The 21040-nt window shown below is 44.1% G+C and overlaps 1 protein-coding gene across 4 annotated transcripts in view; it reads left to right on the plus strand.

The window, feature by feature from the left end:
* Window positions 1-21040, plus strand: part of lmf1 (lipase maturation factor 1) — a 704612-nt gene that overhangs the window by 599748 nt on the left and 83824 nt on the right. For all 4 annotated transcript variants that reach the window (XM_068055858.1, XM_068055859.1, XM_068055860.1 and 1 more), the window contains 3 exons: window positions 59-242; window positions 5963-6116; window positions 18686-18869. In XM_068055858.1, coding sequence (XP_067911959.1) covers window positions 59-242; window positions 5963-6116; window positions 18686-18869 — 522 coding nt within the window. The remainder of the gene's footprint in view (window positions 1-58; window positions 243-5962; window positions 6117-18685; window positions 18870-21040) is intronic.

Raw genomic sequence — 21040 nt, forward strand, 5'->3', positions numbered from 1 at the left:
TATGGCACTTCCTTGGTATATTGCAGCTGTAAATCTGATTTTCCTCCCTTCCCTTTAGGCCTTACTCATCATAAGTGGGAATCTTAGCTTCTTGAACTGGTTGACAATTGTTCCAAGTATTGCCTGCTTTGACGACTCCAACCTGGCCTTTCTCTTCAGCTCCCGAAAAGGTGGGGTCAAAGATCAAGTATCCAAGATTCAGGCTAAGGAGGCACTGGGACAGAAACCACCTACTCATTATGGTATGTGATATTGATTAACAACCTGTCCAATGTTTTTGACACATGCCTTTTCTGTGAACTTTCACTTTTATTCCTTAACTCATTCACTGCAAAGTTTTGAGTGCTTTCCACAGTCAGCCTTGATACCAAAATGTCGACTAATGCTGACACTGCTTCCATTGGGCAGAATATAGTTACTAACTTCACAGTCAGTAGTGTGTAGCAAATAAATTAAAGAGCAATTTAAATATGAGTATGGTTCTGAATTCCAAATCAAACGTGAATTGAATTGGTTAATTTCGATGGGTTTGCCTTGTGAGTACCCAAACTTGACCATGAATCACTTTTACATAAATTTCGCAACACAGAAACAGGCCATTTAGCCAAATGGTCTATGCTATGCTTCATATGAGCCTTTTCCTACTTAATCTAACTCTATCAGCATAACCTCCTATTCCTTTCTGCCTTGCATTTATGCCCCCCAAGTTTGGACTTCCCCGTAAGTGGAGACATCTTTTTGTCTACCCTATCATGCCCCTTCAGAATTTTAAATACTTTTTTTTTAAGTCTTACCTCCACTTCCCCTTTTCTAGAGAAAAGAGCCCCAGCCTGTTCAGTCTTTCCTGATAGATGTACATTTTATCTCTATTTATCACAGTAGCTGTTTGGAATCTGAATAATAATCAAAATGTTCCTCAGTTTTCCCTGCCTCCTACAAAATCAGCCTTGATGGTATCCTACATACCTAGTAACCTCGGTTTCTCAGTTAAAACAAGTAACTGTTTGGAAGCAACTTTGAGAACTGTTTCTGTCAAATTTCACCAATACAACTGAAGGAATTAGTCTATGAATAGCACCTTTTATTCTATATTCATTTGCTGCTATTTCCCTGTTTGATGTGTACGATACAAAAACCAAGGAATGATTGAAAGACACTAGTAGTGTACAGATAGCTTTCTCTTGGTTTTGACCAATTGTTTCAACTATCTGAAAGTGTTGATGCCTTCTGAGATACAGTTACCATGGGCATGAGGTACATTCCAGTAGCTCACCCTTTCTTCATGTCAGAGGGGAAATATGGGATGTCGACTAATTATGCATCGGCGCACCTAGTCTCATGCATGTCCTTACTGTTCTCACTCTCTCTCTCTCACACGGAATTTGCAGGATAATGAACATTCTGTAACTATCCTGGCTGATTTTCCACTTTTTAGCCCAGGGGCATTGAATCAAAATGCAGTGTTCCTGCTGTCACCCAAATGAGATCATAAGTATTACATTGTAAAGTTTAGGCTTTCCTCTGACAGTTTGATTTTCTTCTTTCTTAAAAAAAACATATTGCACATTAAGGAGTAATAACCACATTATATTGTCACCACAGCTGCTTTCATATTGGTGCATGATTGTTTTCAAAATTCTAATTACTCACGTGTGTCACAGTGCATGTGCAATTAAAACAGTGTGTTAACACCTGTATCATTAACCAGCACATTTTAAATTTATGCAATCACTCAGTGCATATTCTGTGCCAGTACAGCAACTGTGCTGTCACTTTGGCTCATTATTTTGCTGTAATGACCAATATATCAAGAACGTGCATTTAATAAACATTCGTTTATGGCAATTATGCTTTGGGAAAAGTTAATTTACCAGATCCTGAATGTTAACGTCTTTGGATTGAAATGAAATGAATGCCAGGTTTGCTTCAGGTTACATTGAGTGATTACTGTTGAATTTTATAGTTACTAAAATACCAATTTGTAAAGAATGCAGTTTTGATTTGATAGAGCTTTGAGAAAGGCAAGAAGCAGTAGCACTGATACTGTTTTTCTTTTCTTCACACTCCCCTCCACTCCTAAAGAGTCGTAGCAGTCCTCTGGTCCAAGTTGTTTTATGTGTGAATGTGAACAGTGAATGTCAGTGGGTTATTTGGCTGTGAGACCAGAGTGACATGTGGAGATGTGCAAAGGCTTTTAAGTACTGTAGATAATGTAACAGTACCTTCATGATTGTTGGATAAAACCCATATTGGCTAAACTTAAGGCAGTATTGCTGCACAAAATGCGGCCATAAGGAATCACTAAATTTCCTGCATTTTTCACAGCAGAGTAGAGAAGCAAAGTAAGTCTTAAAAATGTGGACGAGACCAGAACTAGGGGCCATTAGCATAAGGTCGTCATGAATAAATCCAATAGAGAATTCAGGGCAAACCTTTTTACCCAGGGAGTGGTTAGAATGTGAAACTTACTACCACAGGAAGTAGTTGAGGAGAATAGCATTGATGCCTTTAAGGGGAAGCTAGCTAAACATGTGAGAGAGAAAGGAAAATAAGGATCTGTTGATGGGGTTAGATGAAGAGGGGTAGGAGGAGGCTTTGTGTGGAGCCGTCGTGGGCTTTTTGGACTGAATGGCATGTTTCTGTGCTGTTAATACTTTGTAATCCCATCATACCCCACTAGGTATTACTTAACACACAAGGCCTTTGATTGCACTGAAACACCATTGGCTAAGTTCTGCTTTTTAAAATTTGTTCTCAGGGTGTGGGTGATACTTGTAAATTGCATTTATTGTCCATTCTTAGTTGCACTGAGAAGGCAGTGATGGACTGGAGTACTCGCACAATGGTGTTATGTAGAGAACTCCAGAATAACTCCAGCAACAGTGAAAGAATAGTGGTATATCTCCGAGGTGAGAGCCTTGGGGAATTTGGAGGTGATAGTGTTAGCACAATATTGCACCTCTTGTCCTTCCCAGTGGTCGACGTTGCAGGGGAGGGAGGGGTTGTCAAAGTAACTTTAGTGAGCTGCTGCAGTACATGCAGCTACTGTAAGCTTATGATCAAGAGAGTGCATTTTGAGCCTGTTGAGAGGGTACCAATCGAATGAACGAGATGGTGTTGAGCTTCTTTAGTGTTACTATGGCTGCACCCATCTAGGAGAGGAGAGTAACACTCCTGAACTTTTTGGAGTACCCAGCGTCTGTCCTGGTATTGTAGCCATAGTGTTGATATGGTGCACAAGGTTCTGATTTGTGATTCCCCCAAGAAGTTGATAGTGAGTGACTTGGCAATGATGGTGTCATTGAAGATGATAGGGACCTGACTGGACCTTCTCTTGTTCAAGATGGTCATTACCTGGTACTTATGTGGCATATTACCCACCAGTTGTCAGTCCCAAAGGGGCAAGGTTGACATTGACCAAAAATTATTTCTCTTGAGATGTCTATGGCCAATATGCTGTTGCTTTAGTATAGATTCAAACCCAGGCCCCCGAAGTTGCACCTAATCCACTTTGCCAATTCCCGCAGCTTGCTGAGAACCAATACAAAATGAGAAGGTCAAATGTTAAAGCTAAGCAAAATGGAAGAATAGGTTAAAAGAGAGGGAACTGAGTTGAGAAGGGTCAAAAAGAAAAGAAAGACTTGCATTTATGCAGTGCTTTTGACGACCTCAAGATTCCCCAAAGTGTTTTACAGCTAATGTAGTACCTTGAAGTGTAGTTACTGTTGTGATGTAAAAAATGCAGCAGCTAATTTTTGCATAGCAAGATCCCACAAACAGCAATGAGATTGACCAGATAATCTGCGCTAGTGATGTTGGTTGAGAGATAGCTATTGGCCAGGACACCTGGAGAACTCCTGTGTTCCTCTTCGAATAGTGCCATGGGATCTTTTATGTCTACCTGAAGGGGAGCCAGGGTCTCGTTTTAACATCTCATCCAAAAAGGTGGCATCTCCAACAATGTTGTATTCCCTCAGTACTGCCCTGGAGTGTTAGCTTAGATATTGTGCTCAGGACTGCAACCCATAACCTTCAGACTCAGGAGGTGACAGTACTACTCACTGAGCCACAGCTAATACCTTTTTAGGCCCTATTCCCAGTGGATTTAAATTGACCCTCAGTAACATTTCCCCAATGCATCAGGAATGTAATTACAGCTTTCACCTGGGAGCTTAGCAGTAAAAATTCAAAATATTTTACCAAGGTACAAACCTACCTTAAAATCTTTGTAAAACTTTGCCCTGGTAAACAAAATATATCCCAAGCAATAGGAACTGTTAAATAAGAGAAAGCCCAATCGACCTCGTAAATGTAACTGTATCATTTGACTGGTGCATTGATATCTCTGACTTCATAGTAAGGACTACATTGCCCAAGCCCGTGAGATAACAACTGCAGAATAAGATTTTTGACAGAAACATCACGTCCACCTAATCTCCTTAAACTTGGCATTTGTTAGTTTAATAATCAGTAGAAAATTTTAAATGTTCCATATTTTTTATTAGTTGTGTCACAGCTTTTAAATGGAAAATATTTTGGGTACCCACTGGATATTAATTAAGGGCATCCTTCCTATCGGAAATGACTGGATCACTCGAAGTTTCCCCTTCCCTCCAGTGTGTTATTCGGTATTCGATGAACCCAAAGTGGGGACCGCAGGTTCTCCCTCTGGTCACAACACAGGATGGTCTGGTTGGAGCCGGTCAGCTGTTATTGCCATTGTGCAGTTTTCCTCTGCTAACACAAGAGCTAGTTTGTTTTGAAGTGAGAGATGTCAACATGCAGGGCAGCACACCATACAACCTATTCCAGCCTATCTCATTTCTTAGATATTTTTACCTATTCAACAGGAAGTCAGAAAGTTATAACAGCAACAGCTTGAATTTATATAGTACCTTTAACAAAGTAAAACACTGCAAGACACTTCATTGGGGCAATTATCAAACAAAATCACTTAAGCAGATATTAGGACAAATTAAAGGAGGAGAGAAAGGTAGAGAAAAAGAGCAGTTCTGGGAGGGAATTCCAGTGTAATGGCACTGATACTAGAGTTCCTGCTAGATGCTTGTGGGTCGTATTTCACTAGAAAGTTCACTATATGTAACAAGTCTGTAAACCTAGTGGGAAAGTTTACACGTCAGTTTTTTTGTTCGTGCTTATACAGTTTTGCTAGAAGCAGTGAACATAGAACATTACTCCAATGTTCCTAGGGTTTTGCCACTGTACAGCTTTTGAGAGTACAGGAATAGTAAAGTGATTGCTCTTCCTCTTTCCTTCCCTGTGAGAGGGGACTTTGCCTTTGCACTGAGGGAGTGCTGCACTGTTGGATGAGACATTAAACCAAAGCCCCATCTGCCCCTTTAGCTCAGCAGGGGAGTTCTGCCCTGTGTCCTCTCCCACATTTAAGCCTCAACCAACAGCACTAAAACAGATTATCTGCCTGTTATCACATTACTGTTTTTGGGACCTAGATGTGCAGAAATTGGCTGCCATGTTTTCAACACACTTCAAAAAATGCTTCATTTGCTCTAAAGCACTTTGAGATGTCCAGAGATTGTGAACAATGCAATATAAATGCAAGTCTTTCTTTCTTTTCCCCACAAGGCATGGCTGACTTTGACATGATGTGGCGTAGCATGCTTGGGAGCAACACGTGACTTTGGACCTATGGTTCCAGAGCTCTTCGTCACTGGGGTTTTCCTTACATCATGTCTGGGTCTATTGCAGACTAATTGATAGAGATTGATTAATATGATTAATCAGTAATTCCCTTATCATATCATGTGACTACCAAGATGGGAGAAGGTGAACTCGTTGGACTTTGCTCCTTCTTTTGTTTAGCAATTCCAATGTTCCTATATTAAATCCCATCTCCCCAAATACCCCCTCCTAGTTTTGAAGCTCATATCCCAAGCCTATGATGCAGTATTAAAATTATTCTGTTCTATGTCTACTTTTTCAGGTGCCTTCATTCGACGAGTGCTGAACGTCTCCTTTGGGGTTCTTATTGCCTACCTTAGTCTACCGGTGATTGTAAACCTGCTCAGCTCAAAACAAATGATGAACACGTCCTTTAATCCACTGCGAATTGTCAACACCTACGGAGCCTTTGGAAGGTGCGAAGCAGGAATCGTTATGTTATCCAATAATGTAAATCCTTTACACGAGCATTATTTTACATTGTCGCAAATGAATTAAGATTTATCCCAAGCCGGAATTTAACATATCTGGCTGTCGTTGCTTATTCTAGCATTCTCAGTCTAATGAAATAATTTTTTTATTAATTTCATTTCTATTCTGGTTTACTGGTAACTGGTTTAGGCATTTCTTTTACTACCCCTTAGTATTTCACCCAAGGTGTCTCTTGTCCTCTCCATGGAAACATCTGCTTCCCATCGCATAAGGACCTTGAACTTAAGCCACGTTCAGAGACTGAAGAAGCTGCTGCTGTTCTCCTCAGAGCAGTGAAGGTGAAGAGGAAATTTGATGGAGCTATTCACAATTGTGAATAGTTTTGGTAGAGTAGTTAACAGCAACTGTTTCCAGGGCAGAATCATAGAATGGTTACACCACAGAAGGAGGCCATTCAGCCCATCGTGTCCATGCTGGCTCTCTGCGAGAGCAACTCATCTAGTCCCATTCCCCTGCCTTTTACCAACAGCCCTGCAAATCTTTTTTCTTCAAGTAATTATCCAATTCTCTTTTGAAAGTCACAATTGAATCTTCCTCCACCACGCTCTCAGGCAGTACATTCCAGATCCTAACCACTAGCTGCGTAAAAAAAGTGTTTTCTCATATCGCCTCTGGTTCTTTTGCTGATCACTATAAATCAGTATCCTCTGATTCTCAACCCTTCCACCAATGGGAGCAGTTTCTCCGTATCTACTCTGTCCAGACCCCTCATGATTTTGAACACTGCTATCAAATCTCCTCTCAACCTTCTCTTCTCCGAGGAGAACAGCCCCAGGGTCCATAACTAGAGGACACAGATTTAAGGTGATTGGCAAAAGAAGCAGAGGCAACATGAGGAAATATTTTTTTACACAGCAAGTTATTGTGGTCTGGAATGCACTGCTTGCAAGGGTGGTATAAGCAGATTCAAGAGTAAGATGAAAGATAGAATTGGATAGATACTTGAAGAAAAAAATTACAGGACTGCAGGAAAAGAGCAGGGGAGTGTGGTTAATTGTATAGCTCCACCAAAGAACCAATAGAGGCATGTGAGCTGAATGGCCTCCTTCTGTGCTGTATTATTCTGTGATTCTATGAACTGGGGTTAAGTGTAAAATTGATGGGGACTACATCTTTTATCAATGAGTCACCTTGGCACAATGGAGATTTCACAACCTGGTTGTTAATCTGATGGAGCTGATTGCCCACTCATTGTACAACTTTCCTGGTCTTCATCGCATCGACTTCAATGGGATGAAAATGAGCTGGGAGATTCACTCCATCAGATTACCACCCGGGCAGTGAAGGAGAAAATTAGCCCCAGGGTGGCTACAGAACTGAACTCATTCTTCACATTTGCGATAAGCTTTTGTACTGAAAGAGTCAAGTCACTTGCCTTTTCAGATCTGTATGGCAAATAGCAGAACCCTGTTGTCTACACTGGGGCAAAATAGACATGATAACCATAATTGGACTTCCATATAATGTGATGTTATTAATTAGGATGCAGAGCTTTATGTATACTGCCATGAATTCTGCTGCTGTTAAACCAGCAATTTGATAATGAATTTGACACAAATCAAGCAACAATCTAATTCATATTCTTTTCTTAGAGTCATGTATAAATAATTTAATACCTGTCAAGATCTGGAATGCACAATCTCAAAGGGTTGTGGAATCAAATTCCATCACAACTTTCACATGAGGACATGAGACTAATTTGCTGTCTTGTGGGGAAAAAGCTGGGTGTGGGACTAAATTGGACAGTTCTTTCAAAGAGCTGGCACAGACATGCGAAGCTGAATGGCCTCCTTCAGTATTGTATGATTCTATGAATGTTTGATTGTTTTACAGAAATGCTATCTAGGCCCTCAGAGTGTTAGCCCCTGTAATTATGTTCTAACCAATTATCACAAGGTAATTCCTGTGGAGACTGTAACTGTAATAACATTTCAAGAAGTTGTTGTCACATGGTCAGCAATTGCTCGCACAGAAGCACCTGGGATTGTCCCCTACATCCCGACTGTCAACCACTGGCAGCACAGAGCAAGAGTCCAGAAGCAGTCTGCAGCTTTAAGCAATTAATTACACGGCAAGTCGTTAGTCCAGAACTGCTCAGCAGGGAAAACCTCTGACCAGTTTTTAAAAAATAAATGATGTGCAATTGAAAGTTAAGTTGAATAAAATGTCACCTCCACAGTAAATATATACGATGAAGTGAAGTTCATGATGGATGTTGAATTTTACATAATTCAAATGACACAAAGGACTTTCTTCTTTTAAAAATTGTCCAATAACTTTGATTTAGTAAGTGCTGCCAGTAACCTGGAGTTACAGCAAACTCCATACTTCATATATTAATGAGGTGAGCTGTCTGACTACAGGGCACTTTGTACACTGGGAATAACTTTAACCTTTTGCAGTACAGGAAGCTGCTCTCAGTAAAGCAACGTCAGTGCTCACTAGATGTCATCTGTAATGGAAAACTGGCCGTCTATTTATCCAGCATGGCTTGCAGACAGCGGCAGAAAGTTTGGGAGCAGCTTGGTACACCTAGAATTTTTATCCAAGGAGAAAAGAGAAATAAACAAACACTTGACATAATAGGCTCCAAGGGCTTGCAAAGATGGGGAGGTTTAGACATTGCTGCAAGCAGACTTTCGTAATCCAATGTTTTATTTTCACCCTCTTGCACACCTGACTCTCCTGAAGCAGTGACTCACTGGAGCATGGTTCCCACAGAAGCATCAAAACTTTACCTATGTGAGCATTATTCATAGGCAAACCTAATGGAGATTTTTTAAAATCCATTCTCGAGATGTGGGCAACTCTAGCAAGGCCGGCATTTATTGCCCAACCCTGGTTGGCCTGACAAGGTAGTATTGGGCCGCCTTGAATTACGAACATACGAATTAGGAGCAGGAGTAGGCCACCCGGCCCCTTGAGCCTGCTCCGCCACTCAATAAATTCATGGCTGAACTGATTACTCCACATTTCCACCTATCCCCGATAACCTTTCACCCCCTTGCTTATCAAGAATCTATCTGCCTCTGCCTTAAAAATATTCAAAGACTCTGCTTCCACCGCCTTTTGAGGAAGAGAATTCCAAAGACTCACGACTCTGTGAGAGAAAACATTTCTTCTTTCTTTCTTTCTTTCTTTCTTTCTTTCTTTCTTTCTTTCTTTCTTTCTTTCTTTCTTTCTTTCTTTCTTTCTTCCTTCCTTCCTTCCTTCCTTCCTTCCTTCCTTCCTTCCTTCCTTCCTTCCTTCCTTCCTTCCTTCCTTCCTTCCTTCCTTCCTTCCTTCCTTCCTTCCTTCCTTTCCCTTTCCCTTTCCCTTTCCCTTTCCCTTTCCCTTGAGAGACAATGGTTAAGCGCCTGGAGGTGGTCAGTGGTTTGTGAAGCAGCGCCTGGAGTGGCTATAAAGGCCAATTCTAGAGTGGCAGACTCTTCCACAGGCACTGCAGATAAAATTGGTTGACAGGGCTGTTACGCAGTTGGCTCTCTCCTTGCACTTCTGACTTTTTCCTGCCAGCTTCTAAGTCTCTTCGACTCGCCACGCTTTAGCCCTGCCTTTATGGTTGTCCGCCAGCTCTGGCGATCGCTGGCAACTGACTCCCACGACTTGTGACCAATGTCACAGCACTTCATGTCGCGTTTGCAGACGTCTTTAAAGCGGAGACAAGGACGGCCGGTGGGTCTGATACCAGTGACGAGCTCGCTGGACAATGTGTTCTTGGGGATCCTGCCATCTTCCATGCGGTTCACGTGGCCAAGCCATCTCAGGCGCCGCTGGCTTAGTAGGGTGTATATGCTGGGGATGTTGGCCGCCTCAAGGACTTCAGTGTTGGAGATACGGTCCTGCCACCTGATGCCAAGGATTCTCCGGAGGCAGCCAAGATGGAATGAATTGAGACGTCGCTCTTGGCTGACGTACGTTGTCCAGGCCTCGCTGCCGTAGAGCAAGGTACTCAGGACACAGGCTTGATATACTTGGACTTTTGTGTTCTGTGTCAGTGCGCCATTTTCCCACACTCTCTTGGCCAGTCTGGACATAGCAGTGGAAGCCTTTCCCATGCGCTTGTTGATTTCTGCATCGAGAGACAGGTTACTGGTGATAGTTGAGCCACTTCCAGAGTGTTGTTGCTGATATTGATGGATGGATGGAGCATTTCTGACATCCTGTCCCATGATGTTAGTTTTCTTGAGGCTGATGATTAGGCCAAATTCGGTGCAGGCAGCCGCAATCCTGTCGATGAGTCTCTGCAGGCACTCTTCAGTGTGAGATGTTAATGCAGCATCGTCAGCAAAGAGGAGTTCCCTGATGAGGACTTTCCGTACTTTGGTCTTCGCTCTTACACGGGCAAGGTTGAACAACCTGCCACCTGATCTTGTGTGGAGGAAAATTCCTTCTTCTGAAAACTTGAACGCATGTGAGATCAGCAGGGAGAAGAAGATCCCAAACAGTGTAGGTGCGAGAACACAACCCTGTTTCACGTCACTCAGGATAGGAAAGGGGTCTGATGAGGCGCCGCTATGCTGAATTGTGCCTTTCATATTGTCATGGAATGAGGTGATGATACTTAGTAGCTTTGGTGGGCATCCAATCTTTTCTAGTAGTCTGAAGAGACCACGTCTGCTGACGAGGTCAAAGGCTTTGGTGAGATCAACGAAAGCAACGTCGAAGGGCATCTGTTGTTCGCAGCATTTCTCCTGTATCTGTCGAAGGGAGAACAGCATGTCAATGGTGGATCTCTCTGCTCGAAAGCCACACTGTGCCTCAGGATAGACACGCTCAGCCAGCTTCTGGAGCCTGTTTAAAGTGACTCGAGCGAAGACTTTCCCCACTATGCTGAGCAGGGAGATTCCACGGTTGTTGTTGCAGTCACCGTGGTCACCCTTGTTCTTATAGAGGGTGATGATACTGGCATCTCGCATGTCCTGTGGTACTGTTCTCTCGTCCCAGCACAGACAAAGCAGTTCATACAGTGCTGAAAGTATAGCAGGCTTGGCACTCTTGATGATTTCAGGGTAATGCCGTCCTTCCCAGGGGCTTTTCCGCCAGCTAGAGAATCAGTGGCATCACTGAGTTCCGATTTTGTTGGCTGTACGTCCAGCTCATCCATGACTGGCAGAGACTGGGCTGCATTGAGGGCGGTCTCAGTGACAACATTTTCCCTGGAGTACAGTTCTATGTAGTGTTCCACCCAGCGGTCCATTTGCTTGCGTTGGTCAGTGATTCTGTCTCCTGATTTAGATTTGAGGGGGTCAATCCTCATGATGGTTGGCGCAAAAGCCCTCTTAATGCCATCATACATTCCTCTGATATTTCCGGTGTCAGAGGCCAGCTGAATATGACCCCGGCTCCCCCTCGCACCATCTTCCCCTCGTGCCCGCTTCCCCTGCACCCCTACCCCCTGCAGCCCCCTTCCCAGCTCCCCCCTCGCACCATCTTCCCCTCGCAACCACTTCCCCCACCTCCTCCCACCGGTATCCACCTACTCCTGTGTAGGGGCCCTAACAACCCCACTGCCTTGTGGGCGTCTCAGGAGAGACCAAGGCTAAGGGAGTAAACCCTAACAGAAAATCTGGAGCGGAACCCCGAAGGCAGTCATGTGTCACCTTTGGCATGTTTCCGGCAGGTCCTGCAGCCATACCGGTGCCAAACATTGTGTTCTGCACTCCTTTGGACCCCACCAGGAAGGCCGAGAGGGGGGTTTTGACGCTTGGGCAACTCACAACCTCCATACATCCGCCCAGGCATGCGCCATGGAGAGGTCACTCCATAGTCGCCTCAGCGACCAAAACAACACGGAAGGCAGCAGTTACGGGTTATAAGTCCAGCTCAATTGGCATAGAGATTGGGCGCCACGGGTTGCCTTTGTCGGTGGGAGAGGTCATCGCATCTCACTGGACAGCTACCGCCCGTCTCATAACGGGCAGCCCCCGGTCAGTAAGGTTCTGTCCCGCCACAGTCCACCTGCTTCAATGGGTGCTTGGAGCTCAGGGTCATTGCCCGACAAGTGGACTGCAACACCGTACCAAACGGCATGACCAAAAAAGGAAAGAAGGTACCAGTTCTTCGTTTTGCAAGCTGGAACGTCAGAACTATGTGTCCTGGCCTGTCGGAAGACCTTACACAAATCAACGATTCTCGGAAGACCGCCATCATTAACAACGAGCTCAGTAGGCTCAATGTGGACATTGCAGCACTTCAGGAGACACGCCTCCCTGCGAGCGGATCTCTGAGAGCAAGACTTCACCTTCTGGCAGGGTAGGGATCCTGAAGAACCAAGACAGCATGGAGTGGGCTTCACCAACAGAAACTCTTTGCTCAGCATGATAGAGCCACCCTCAAATGGCTCGGAACGCATACTGTCCATCCGACTGTTCACCGCCTCTGGTCCAGTACACCTACTCAGCATCTATGCTCCAACACTCTGCTCCCCACCTGAAGCTAAAGACCAGTTCTACGAGGAACTCCATAATATCATTAGTAGCATCCCCAACACCGAACACCTGTTCCTGCTGGGGGACTTTAATGCCAGGGTTGGGGCCGACCATGACTCATGGCCCTCCTGTCTTGTGCGCTATGGCACTGGTAGGATGAATGAGAATGGTCAGAGACTGCTTGAGTTGTGTACCTATCATAACCTCTGCATCACCAACTCATTCTTTCACACTAAACCCTGTCACCAGGTTTCCTGGAGGCACCCACGATCACACCGTTGGCACCAGCTGGACCTCATCGTCATAAGGCGAGCCTCTCTAAACAGCATTGAAATCACACACAGCTTCCACAGTGTGGACTGCGACACTGACCACTCCCTGGTGTGCAGCAAGGTTAGCCTCAAACCAAAGAAGCTGCATCACTCCAAGCAGAAGGGCCGCCCGCGCATCAACACTAGCAGAATTTCTCATCCACAGCTGTTACGTAAGTTTCTAAATTCACTTGAAAAAGCCCTTCAAAACACTCCCACAGGGGATGCAGAGACCAAGTGGGCCCACATCAGAGACGCCATCTACGACTCAGCAATGACCACCTATGGGAAACGTGTGAAGCGGAATGCAGACTGGTTTCAATCTCACATTGAAGAGCTGGAACCTGTCATAGCCGCTAAGCACATTGCGCTGCTGAACTACAAGAAAGCCCCCAGCGAGTTAACATCTGTAGCACTTAAAGCAGCCAGAAGCACTGCACAAAGAACAGCCAGGCGCTGTGCAAATGACTACTGGCAACACCTATGCAGTCATATTTCTCCTCATCTCTGTCTTAAATGGGCGATCCCTTATTTTTAAACAGTGACCCCTAGTTCCAGATTATCCCACAAGGGGAGATATCCTTTTCACATCCACCCTGTCAAGACCCCTCAGGATCTTATATATTTCAGTCAAGTCGCCTCTTACTCTTCTGAATTCCAGCGGATAAAAGCCTAGCCTGTCCAATCTTTACTCATAAGAAAACCCGCCCATTCCAGGTATTCGTCTAGTAAACCTTCTCGGTACAGCTTCCAATGCATTTATATGCTTTCTTAAATAAAGAGACCAGTACTGTACGCAGTACTCCAGATTTGGACTCACCAATGCCCTGTAGAGCTGAAGCATAACCTCCCTACTTTTGTATTCAATTCCCCTCGCGATAAATGATAACATTCTATTCGCTTTCCTAATTACGTGCTGTACCTGCATACTAAACTTTTGCGATTCATGCATTAAGACACCCAGATTCCTCTGCATCTCAGCTCTGCAATCTCTCACCATTTAGATAAAATGCTTTTTTATTCTTCCTGCCAAAGTGGACAATTTCCCACATTATAGTCCATTTGCCAGGTCTTTGCCCACTCACTTAACCTATCTATATCCCTTATGTCCTCTTCACAACTTACTTTCCTACCTATCTTTGTGTCATCAGCAAATTTAGCAGCTATACCTTCGGTCCCTTCATCTAAGTCATTTATATAAACTGTAAAAAGTTGAGGCCCCAGCACAGATCCCTGTGGCACACCACTCGTTATATCTTGCCAACCAGAAACTGACCCATTTATGCCGACTCTGTTTGCTGTTAGCTGGACAATCTTTTATCTGTGCCAGAATGTTACCCCCTACACCATCAGCTTTTATTTTCTGCAATAACCTTTGATGTGGCATCTTATCAAATGCCTTCTGGAAATCTAAGTACAATACATCCACCAGTTCCCCTTTATCCACATCACATGTAGCAACCTCAAAGAACTCCAATTACTTGGTTAAACATGATTTCCCTTTCACAAAACCATGTTGACTCTGCCTGATTACCTTGAATTTTTCTAAATGTCCTGCTATAATGTCTTTCATAATAGCTTCTAACATTTTCACTAAGATAGATGTTAAGCAAACTGGCCTGTAGTTTCCTGCTTTCTGTCTCCCTCCCTTTTTGAATGAAGGAGTTACATTTGCTATTTTCCAATCTAACAGAACCTTCCCTGAATCTAGGGAATTTTGGAAAATTAAAACTAACGCAGCAACGATCTCACGAGCCAATTCTTTTGACACCCTAGGATGAAGTCCATCAGGACCTGGGGACTTGTCAGCCCGCAGCTCCTGCAGTTTGTTCAGTACCACTTCCCTGGTGATTGTAATTTTCTTGATTTCCTCCCTCCCTTCCATTTACTGACTTACAGCTAATACAGCAATGTTACTTGTATCCTCGATAGAGAAGGCCGATGCAAAATATCTGTTCAATTCCTCTGCCATCTCCTTATTATCTGTTATTAATTCTCCAGTCTCACTTTCTATAGGACCAATGCTCACTTTGTTAACTCTTTTCTTTATTAAATATCTATAGAAACTCTTACTCCCTGTCTTTATATTTCTATCTCGCTTTCTCTTGTACTCTAATTTTACCTTCCTTATCAATCTTTTAGTCCTTCTTTGCTGTTTTTTATATTCTGTCCAATGTTCTGACCTGCCTCCCATCTTTGCGCAATTATATGCTTTTTCTTTAAGTTTGTTCCTATCTTTCACTGTTTTAGTTAACCGCGGATGGCAGGTCCCACCCTTGGAATTTTTCTTTCTCATTGAAATGTATCTGTGTATTCTCAAATATCCCCTTAAATGTCTGCTCCTGCATCTATATTGACCTAACCCTTAACCTAATTTGCCAGTTCACTTTAGCTAGCTCTGCTTTCATGCCCTCATAATTGCCCTTATTTAAGTTTAAAATACTCGTCTTGGACCCACTCTTCTCTCCCTCAAACTGAATGTAAAATTCAATCATATTTTGATCACTGCCAACTTGGGGCGCCTTAACTAATGAGGTCATTAATTGATCCTATCTTGTTGCACAATACCAGTTCTTGTATAGCTTGCTCTCTGGTTGGCTCAAGAACCTATTGTTCCAAGAAATTATCCCGAAAACATTCAATGTACTCCTCGTCTAGGCTACGCCTATATGTAGGTTAAAAGCCCCCATACTTATCGCTGTACCTTTCTGACAAGCTGCCATTATTTCTTCTTTTATACTTCGTCCTTCAGTGTGGTTAATGTTAGGAGGCCTGTACACCACTCCCACAAGTGACTTCTTACCTTTATGATTTCTCATCTCCACCCAAACTGCTGCTACATCCTGGTTTCCTGAACATAGGTCATCCTCTCTATTGCACTAATACCATCATTAATTAATAGAGCTACCCCTCCACCTTTTCCTAGCTTCCTGTTGTTCCTAAATGCCATCTACCCTTCAATATTCAGGTCCCAATCTTTGTCATCCTGCAGCCATGTCTCTGTAATGGCTATCAGATCATATTTATTTCTATTTGCACTCTTGGTTCATCTGTTTTGTTTCAAATGCTACGTGCATTCAGATACAGAGCCTTTAGTTTTGTCCTTTTATTGTTTTTGTAACCTCTTGCCTTATCTGTTCATTTACTCTTCGATTTGTACTCTCTGTCCTTTCCTGTCACTGTTTGTTTATCATTTCCCATATTAATACCTTTCTCTCTTGCCTTGTCTCTACTCCTTGATTTACCATATCTTCCCAAATTTGATCCCTTGCCCTCACTATTCAGTTTAAAACCCTCTCTACTTCTCTAGTTATGCAGCTCGCTAGAACACCGGCCACAGCACGGTTCGTCCCCAACGGTACAGCCACCACTTTCCCCAGTTCTGGTGCCAGTGCCTCACAAAGCAGAACCCACTTCTACCACACCATTATTTTCTCTATTCTTATTTGCCCTATGCCAATTTGCACGTGACTCAGGTAATAATCCAGAGATTATTACTTTTGAGGTTCTGCTGCTTAATTTGGTGCCTAGTTCTTCATACTGATTGTGCAGAACCTCTTTCCTAGTCCTGCCTATGTCATTAGTACCTATATATACCACGACAACTGGATCCTCCCCCTCCCACTGTAAGGTCCTTTCCAGCCCTGAGCAGATGTCCCAAACCCTGGCACCGGGCAGGCAACACAGCCGTCTGGACTCTCGCTCTTTGCTGCAGAGACTTGCTCTGTCAGTTTCACAGCTGAAAGGTGCTGACAACGGGAACAGTGGTTTCTGAACTTTCAATAGATTTTGGATTTTCCAGCAGCCTTTTTAAAAAAAAGTTGGAATCCCCCGGAAAACCTCAAATCTGTCCGAAGTTCAGAAACCACTGTTGTCGATGTCAGCACCTGTCAGCAGTGAAGCTGGCAGCGTGATGTTTTTAAAAGCTGGTCTGGAAGAAGAAGACAATGGAAAAATTCTCATCTCTGAAATACATTCGCAGGCCAGATGGAAACCTTTGGCAGGCCAGATCCTGGCCCGTGGGCCGTATGTTGGATAACCCTGGGTTAGATGAATAAGGGTGGAAGGAGGTTTGTGTGGGCCAGTTGGGCCGAATGTCTTTCTGTGCTCCACATTCTATGTAAAAATGATTTTAAAAGTGATAACTTTGCAGTCATTAGTATTCTGACAACAGAATATGAAGAAAAATTTCTAACTTTCAGTGTAATGTGATCATGTGAAGGTGAGAGAAAGGTGGAAATTGGAAACCAAGTCAATGAAATTTTCCAGTTCAGGGCAAGAGCAGGAAGTGGCACCGATACAATCATTAATATACCGGAAGATGGGGCGAGGGAGAGGGCCCGAGTAGGACTGGAACAAGGAATTTTGCACATATCCCAAAAAAGATAAGCATAGCTGGGACCCATGGGGGTACCCATAGCAACACCTTTTATTTGGAGGAAGTGAGTGGAGTTGAAGGGGAAGTTGATCACTGTGAGAACAAGTTCAGCTAGGCGGAGGAGGGTGGTGGTTGATGGGGACTGGTTTGGGCCTCTGTTCAAAGAATAAGCGGAGAGCTCTAGGACCATCTTGGTAGGGGATGGAGTTGTCGAGGGATTGGGTGTCCATGGTGGATAGGAAATGGTAAGGGCCAGGGAGCTAGAAACTATTGAACTGATAGAAGCCTCCCTCCCAGAACATGATAGGGACCGTTGTCCTCATCATCCACCCCACCAGCCTACGTATTCGACGGATCATCCTTTGCCATTCCCACCACCTTTAGTGTGATGCCACCACCAAAAACATCTTCCCTCCCTTTTCAGCATTCCGAAGGGACTGTTCTCTTTGCGACACCCTGGTCCACTCCTCAGTCACCTCCAACACCTCCCCACTTTCCTATGGCACCTTTCCATGCAAGCGCAGGAGATGCAACACCTGCTCTTTTACCTCCTCCCATCTCACCATCCAGGGCTCCAAACACTCCTTCCAAGTGAAACAGCAATTTCCTTGTACTTCTTTCAATTTATTATACTGTATTCACTACTCACGATGTGGTATCCTTTACATTGGAGAGACTAAATGCAGACTGGGTGACGGTTGTACAGATGACCCCTGTTCAGTCCGCAACCGCAACCTCAAGCTTCCTGTTGCGTGTTTCAATTCTCTACCTTTCGCCCACTCTGACCATTCTATCTTTGGCCTGTTGCAGTGTGCCAGTGAAGCTTCTCGCAATTTCAAGGGACAGCACCTCATCTTTCAACTGGGCACTTTACAGCCTTCCAGACTCAACATTGAGTTCAATAATTTTAGATCATAACCTCTGCCCCCATTTTTTTCTTTTTTTATGTTTTTTTGCTGGTTCTTTTTTTCCCTCCCTCTTATTTCTTACTTAATTGCTTTATTTTGTGTTCGTATAGTTGCTATCCTACCATTTACACCTCACCCAGACACATCTTTTATTTATTTACTTGTTCCATTACCAGTCCCCTTGCTTTTGTATCATGAAACCTTTTGTCATTTTATCTTTCCTGTCCTTCACTCTATCAGAGACCTTCACTTCTGTTCTTCTTCCCCGTTCCCCCTCCTTCACTTGCTCAAAACCTATTACATTTCTAACTTTTGACAGTTCTGATGAAAGGTCACAGACCTGAAACATTAACTATGACTTTCTCTCCACAGATGCAACCAGAGCTGCTGACTATTTCCAGCAATTTCCGTTTTTGTTTCAGATTTCCAGCGTCCGCATTATTTTCTGTCTTGTTTTTATTTGCCCAGTGTTACAAAGGAACGGACCGAGGTCATAGTTCAGGGGACGATGAGTCAGGATCCACATGATCCCAGTGCCTTGTGGGAGGAATACGAGTTCAAGTGTAAACCTGGTGATTTGAAGCGGAGACCGTGCCTTATCAGTCCATACCATTATCGCCTCGACTGGCTTATGTGGTTTGCTGCATTCCAGGTAAGTGTTTTGTTTCTCGACCTGTCTGCAGCTTTCTACACGGTTGACCACACCTTCTCCTCCAGTGCGTCATCACGGTTGTCCAGCTGGGTGGAACTGCACTCTACTGGTTCCATTGTTATTTAGCTAATCGTAACCAGAGTATCGCTTGCAATTGCTTTACTTCCCACTTCCGCACGGTTATCTCTGGTGTCGCCCAAGGAGCTATCCTTGGCCCCCTCCTATTTCCCATCTGCATGCTGCCCCTCGGCGACAGCATCCGAAAGCTTGGCGTTAGTTTTCACATGTATACTGATGACACCCAGCTCTACCTCACCAACATCTCTCTTGACTCCTCCACTATTGCTAAATTATCAGACTGCTTATCTGACATCCAGTACTGGATGAGCAGAAATTTCCTCCAATTAAATATTGGGAAGACTGAGGCAATTATCTTCAGTCCCCACTCCAAACTCTGATCCTTAGCTACTGACTCCATCCCTCTCCCTGACAACTCTGAGACTAAACCAGATTGTTTGCAACCTTGGTGTCATATTTGACCCCAAGATGAGTCCGTTCACATACCTGCGCCATCACTAAGACCACCTATTTCCATCTCCGTAATAACGCCCGACTCTGCTCCTGTCTCAGCTGATCCACTGTTGAAACCCTCATTCATGCATTTGTTACCTCTAGCCTTGTCTGTTCTAACGCACTCCTGGCTGGCCTCCCACATTCCACCTTCCATAAACTTGAGTTCATCCAAAACACTGCCGTCCATGTCTAAACACGCACTAAGTCCCGTTCACCTGTCACCCTTGTGCTCGCTGACCTATATTGGAACTTGGTCAAGCAATGCTTGATTTTAAAATTTTCATCCATGTTTTCAAATCCCTCCATGGCCTCCCTATCTCTGTAATCTCCTTCAACCCACAACGCTGTGAAATATCTGCGCTCATCTAATTCTGACCCCTTGAGCAGCTCTGATTTTAATCACTCCACCATTGTTGGCTGTGCCTTCAGATACCTTTACCCAAAGGTCTGGAATTCCCTTCCTAAACTTCTTCGACCCTTTACCTCTCTTTCTTCCTTTAAGATGCTCCTTGACCAAGCTTTTTGGCCATCAGCCCCAATATCCCCTTATGTGGCTCAGTATCTAACCTTGCTTTATAGCACTCCTGTGAAGTGATTTAGGACGTTTTATTACATTAAAGGTGTTATATAAATATAAGTTGTTACTGTTTCTCTTTCACCATGGTAAATGAGCTTTATGTTATCTATAAAATATTTAAGTTGTTTTATAGGTGACATAAAGACAATATTCCATGATTATATTGAAGAACAGTTGAGGGAAGACCACAAAGTTACAGTATAACTTAGTGTGATATCCATGCTGTGTGCCTTTCAAAGTGCAGCACAGTACTCTCTTGCAGGCACTGATAAGCTGGAAGTACTCTTAAAGCTGTCTGGTTAGATTTTTTTGTAATGATTTAGGAGAGCTCCTTTTTTTGCATTACACTTTTGTTGTCTCACCATTTATTTGGATTGGATCTTCAATTTGTTGCCAGTTTCTGTTTAGATACTCTGTTTTGCACCCTACCTATTCAAGTTAGTTTTCCTGAACTAACCACCAGGACCCTGGGGATAGCACGGGCATTCCTTTGGGAATTCCCCTTGCCTTGGCGAAGGAGGATGAAGACTTTTATAGCTAGGAGCAGGGGAAAATGTGACGCCTACATGCTGGTCTCCAATGGGGACTATAGAGTGGTAGCTCGCTATATCCAATGACGTGCCAAGGGCTTGATAACTAGGTCTGGATTTTGTGCTTGAGGCGGGGCTTCCGATGCCAAAAAGGTGGCGGAGGGGGTCGGGGGTAGCCCCACCTCTGCGTTTTTGAGTTCCCAAGGAGCGATCCTCCAGTCTTTTTGATTCAAAGTTTTAGGAGATGGGTTCCCAGTCCCTTTAAAAGATCTGCTGGCCAATCAGAGCGCCTGCATCTCAGCAGTATTGGCAGCGCCACCGGGAGTGGTGGTCACTGCTAGTACTGCAAAGGCCTCGGACCCAGGCCCAACGGTGGAACCCCAGAATAGAGGTAGATGAGGCGGAGTCGCTGGAATGCCCGGGTGGGGGGGGTGGTGGGGGTGGTTGTTGTCGTTCAGTCCAGTGGGAGTGGGGTCCTCGGAGTAAAGTTG

The sequence above is a fragment of the Heterodontus francisci genome, chromosome 24, assembly GCF_036365525.1.
Source record: "Heterodontus francisci isolate sHetFra1 chromosome 24, sHetFra1.hap1, whole genome shotgun sequence".
Classification (NCBI taxonomy): Eukaryota; Metazoa; Chordata; class Chondrichthyes; order Heterodontiformes; family Heterodontidae; genus Heterodontus; species Heterodontus francisci.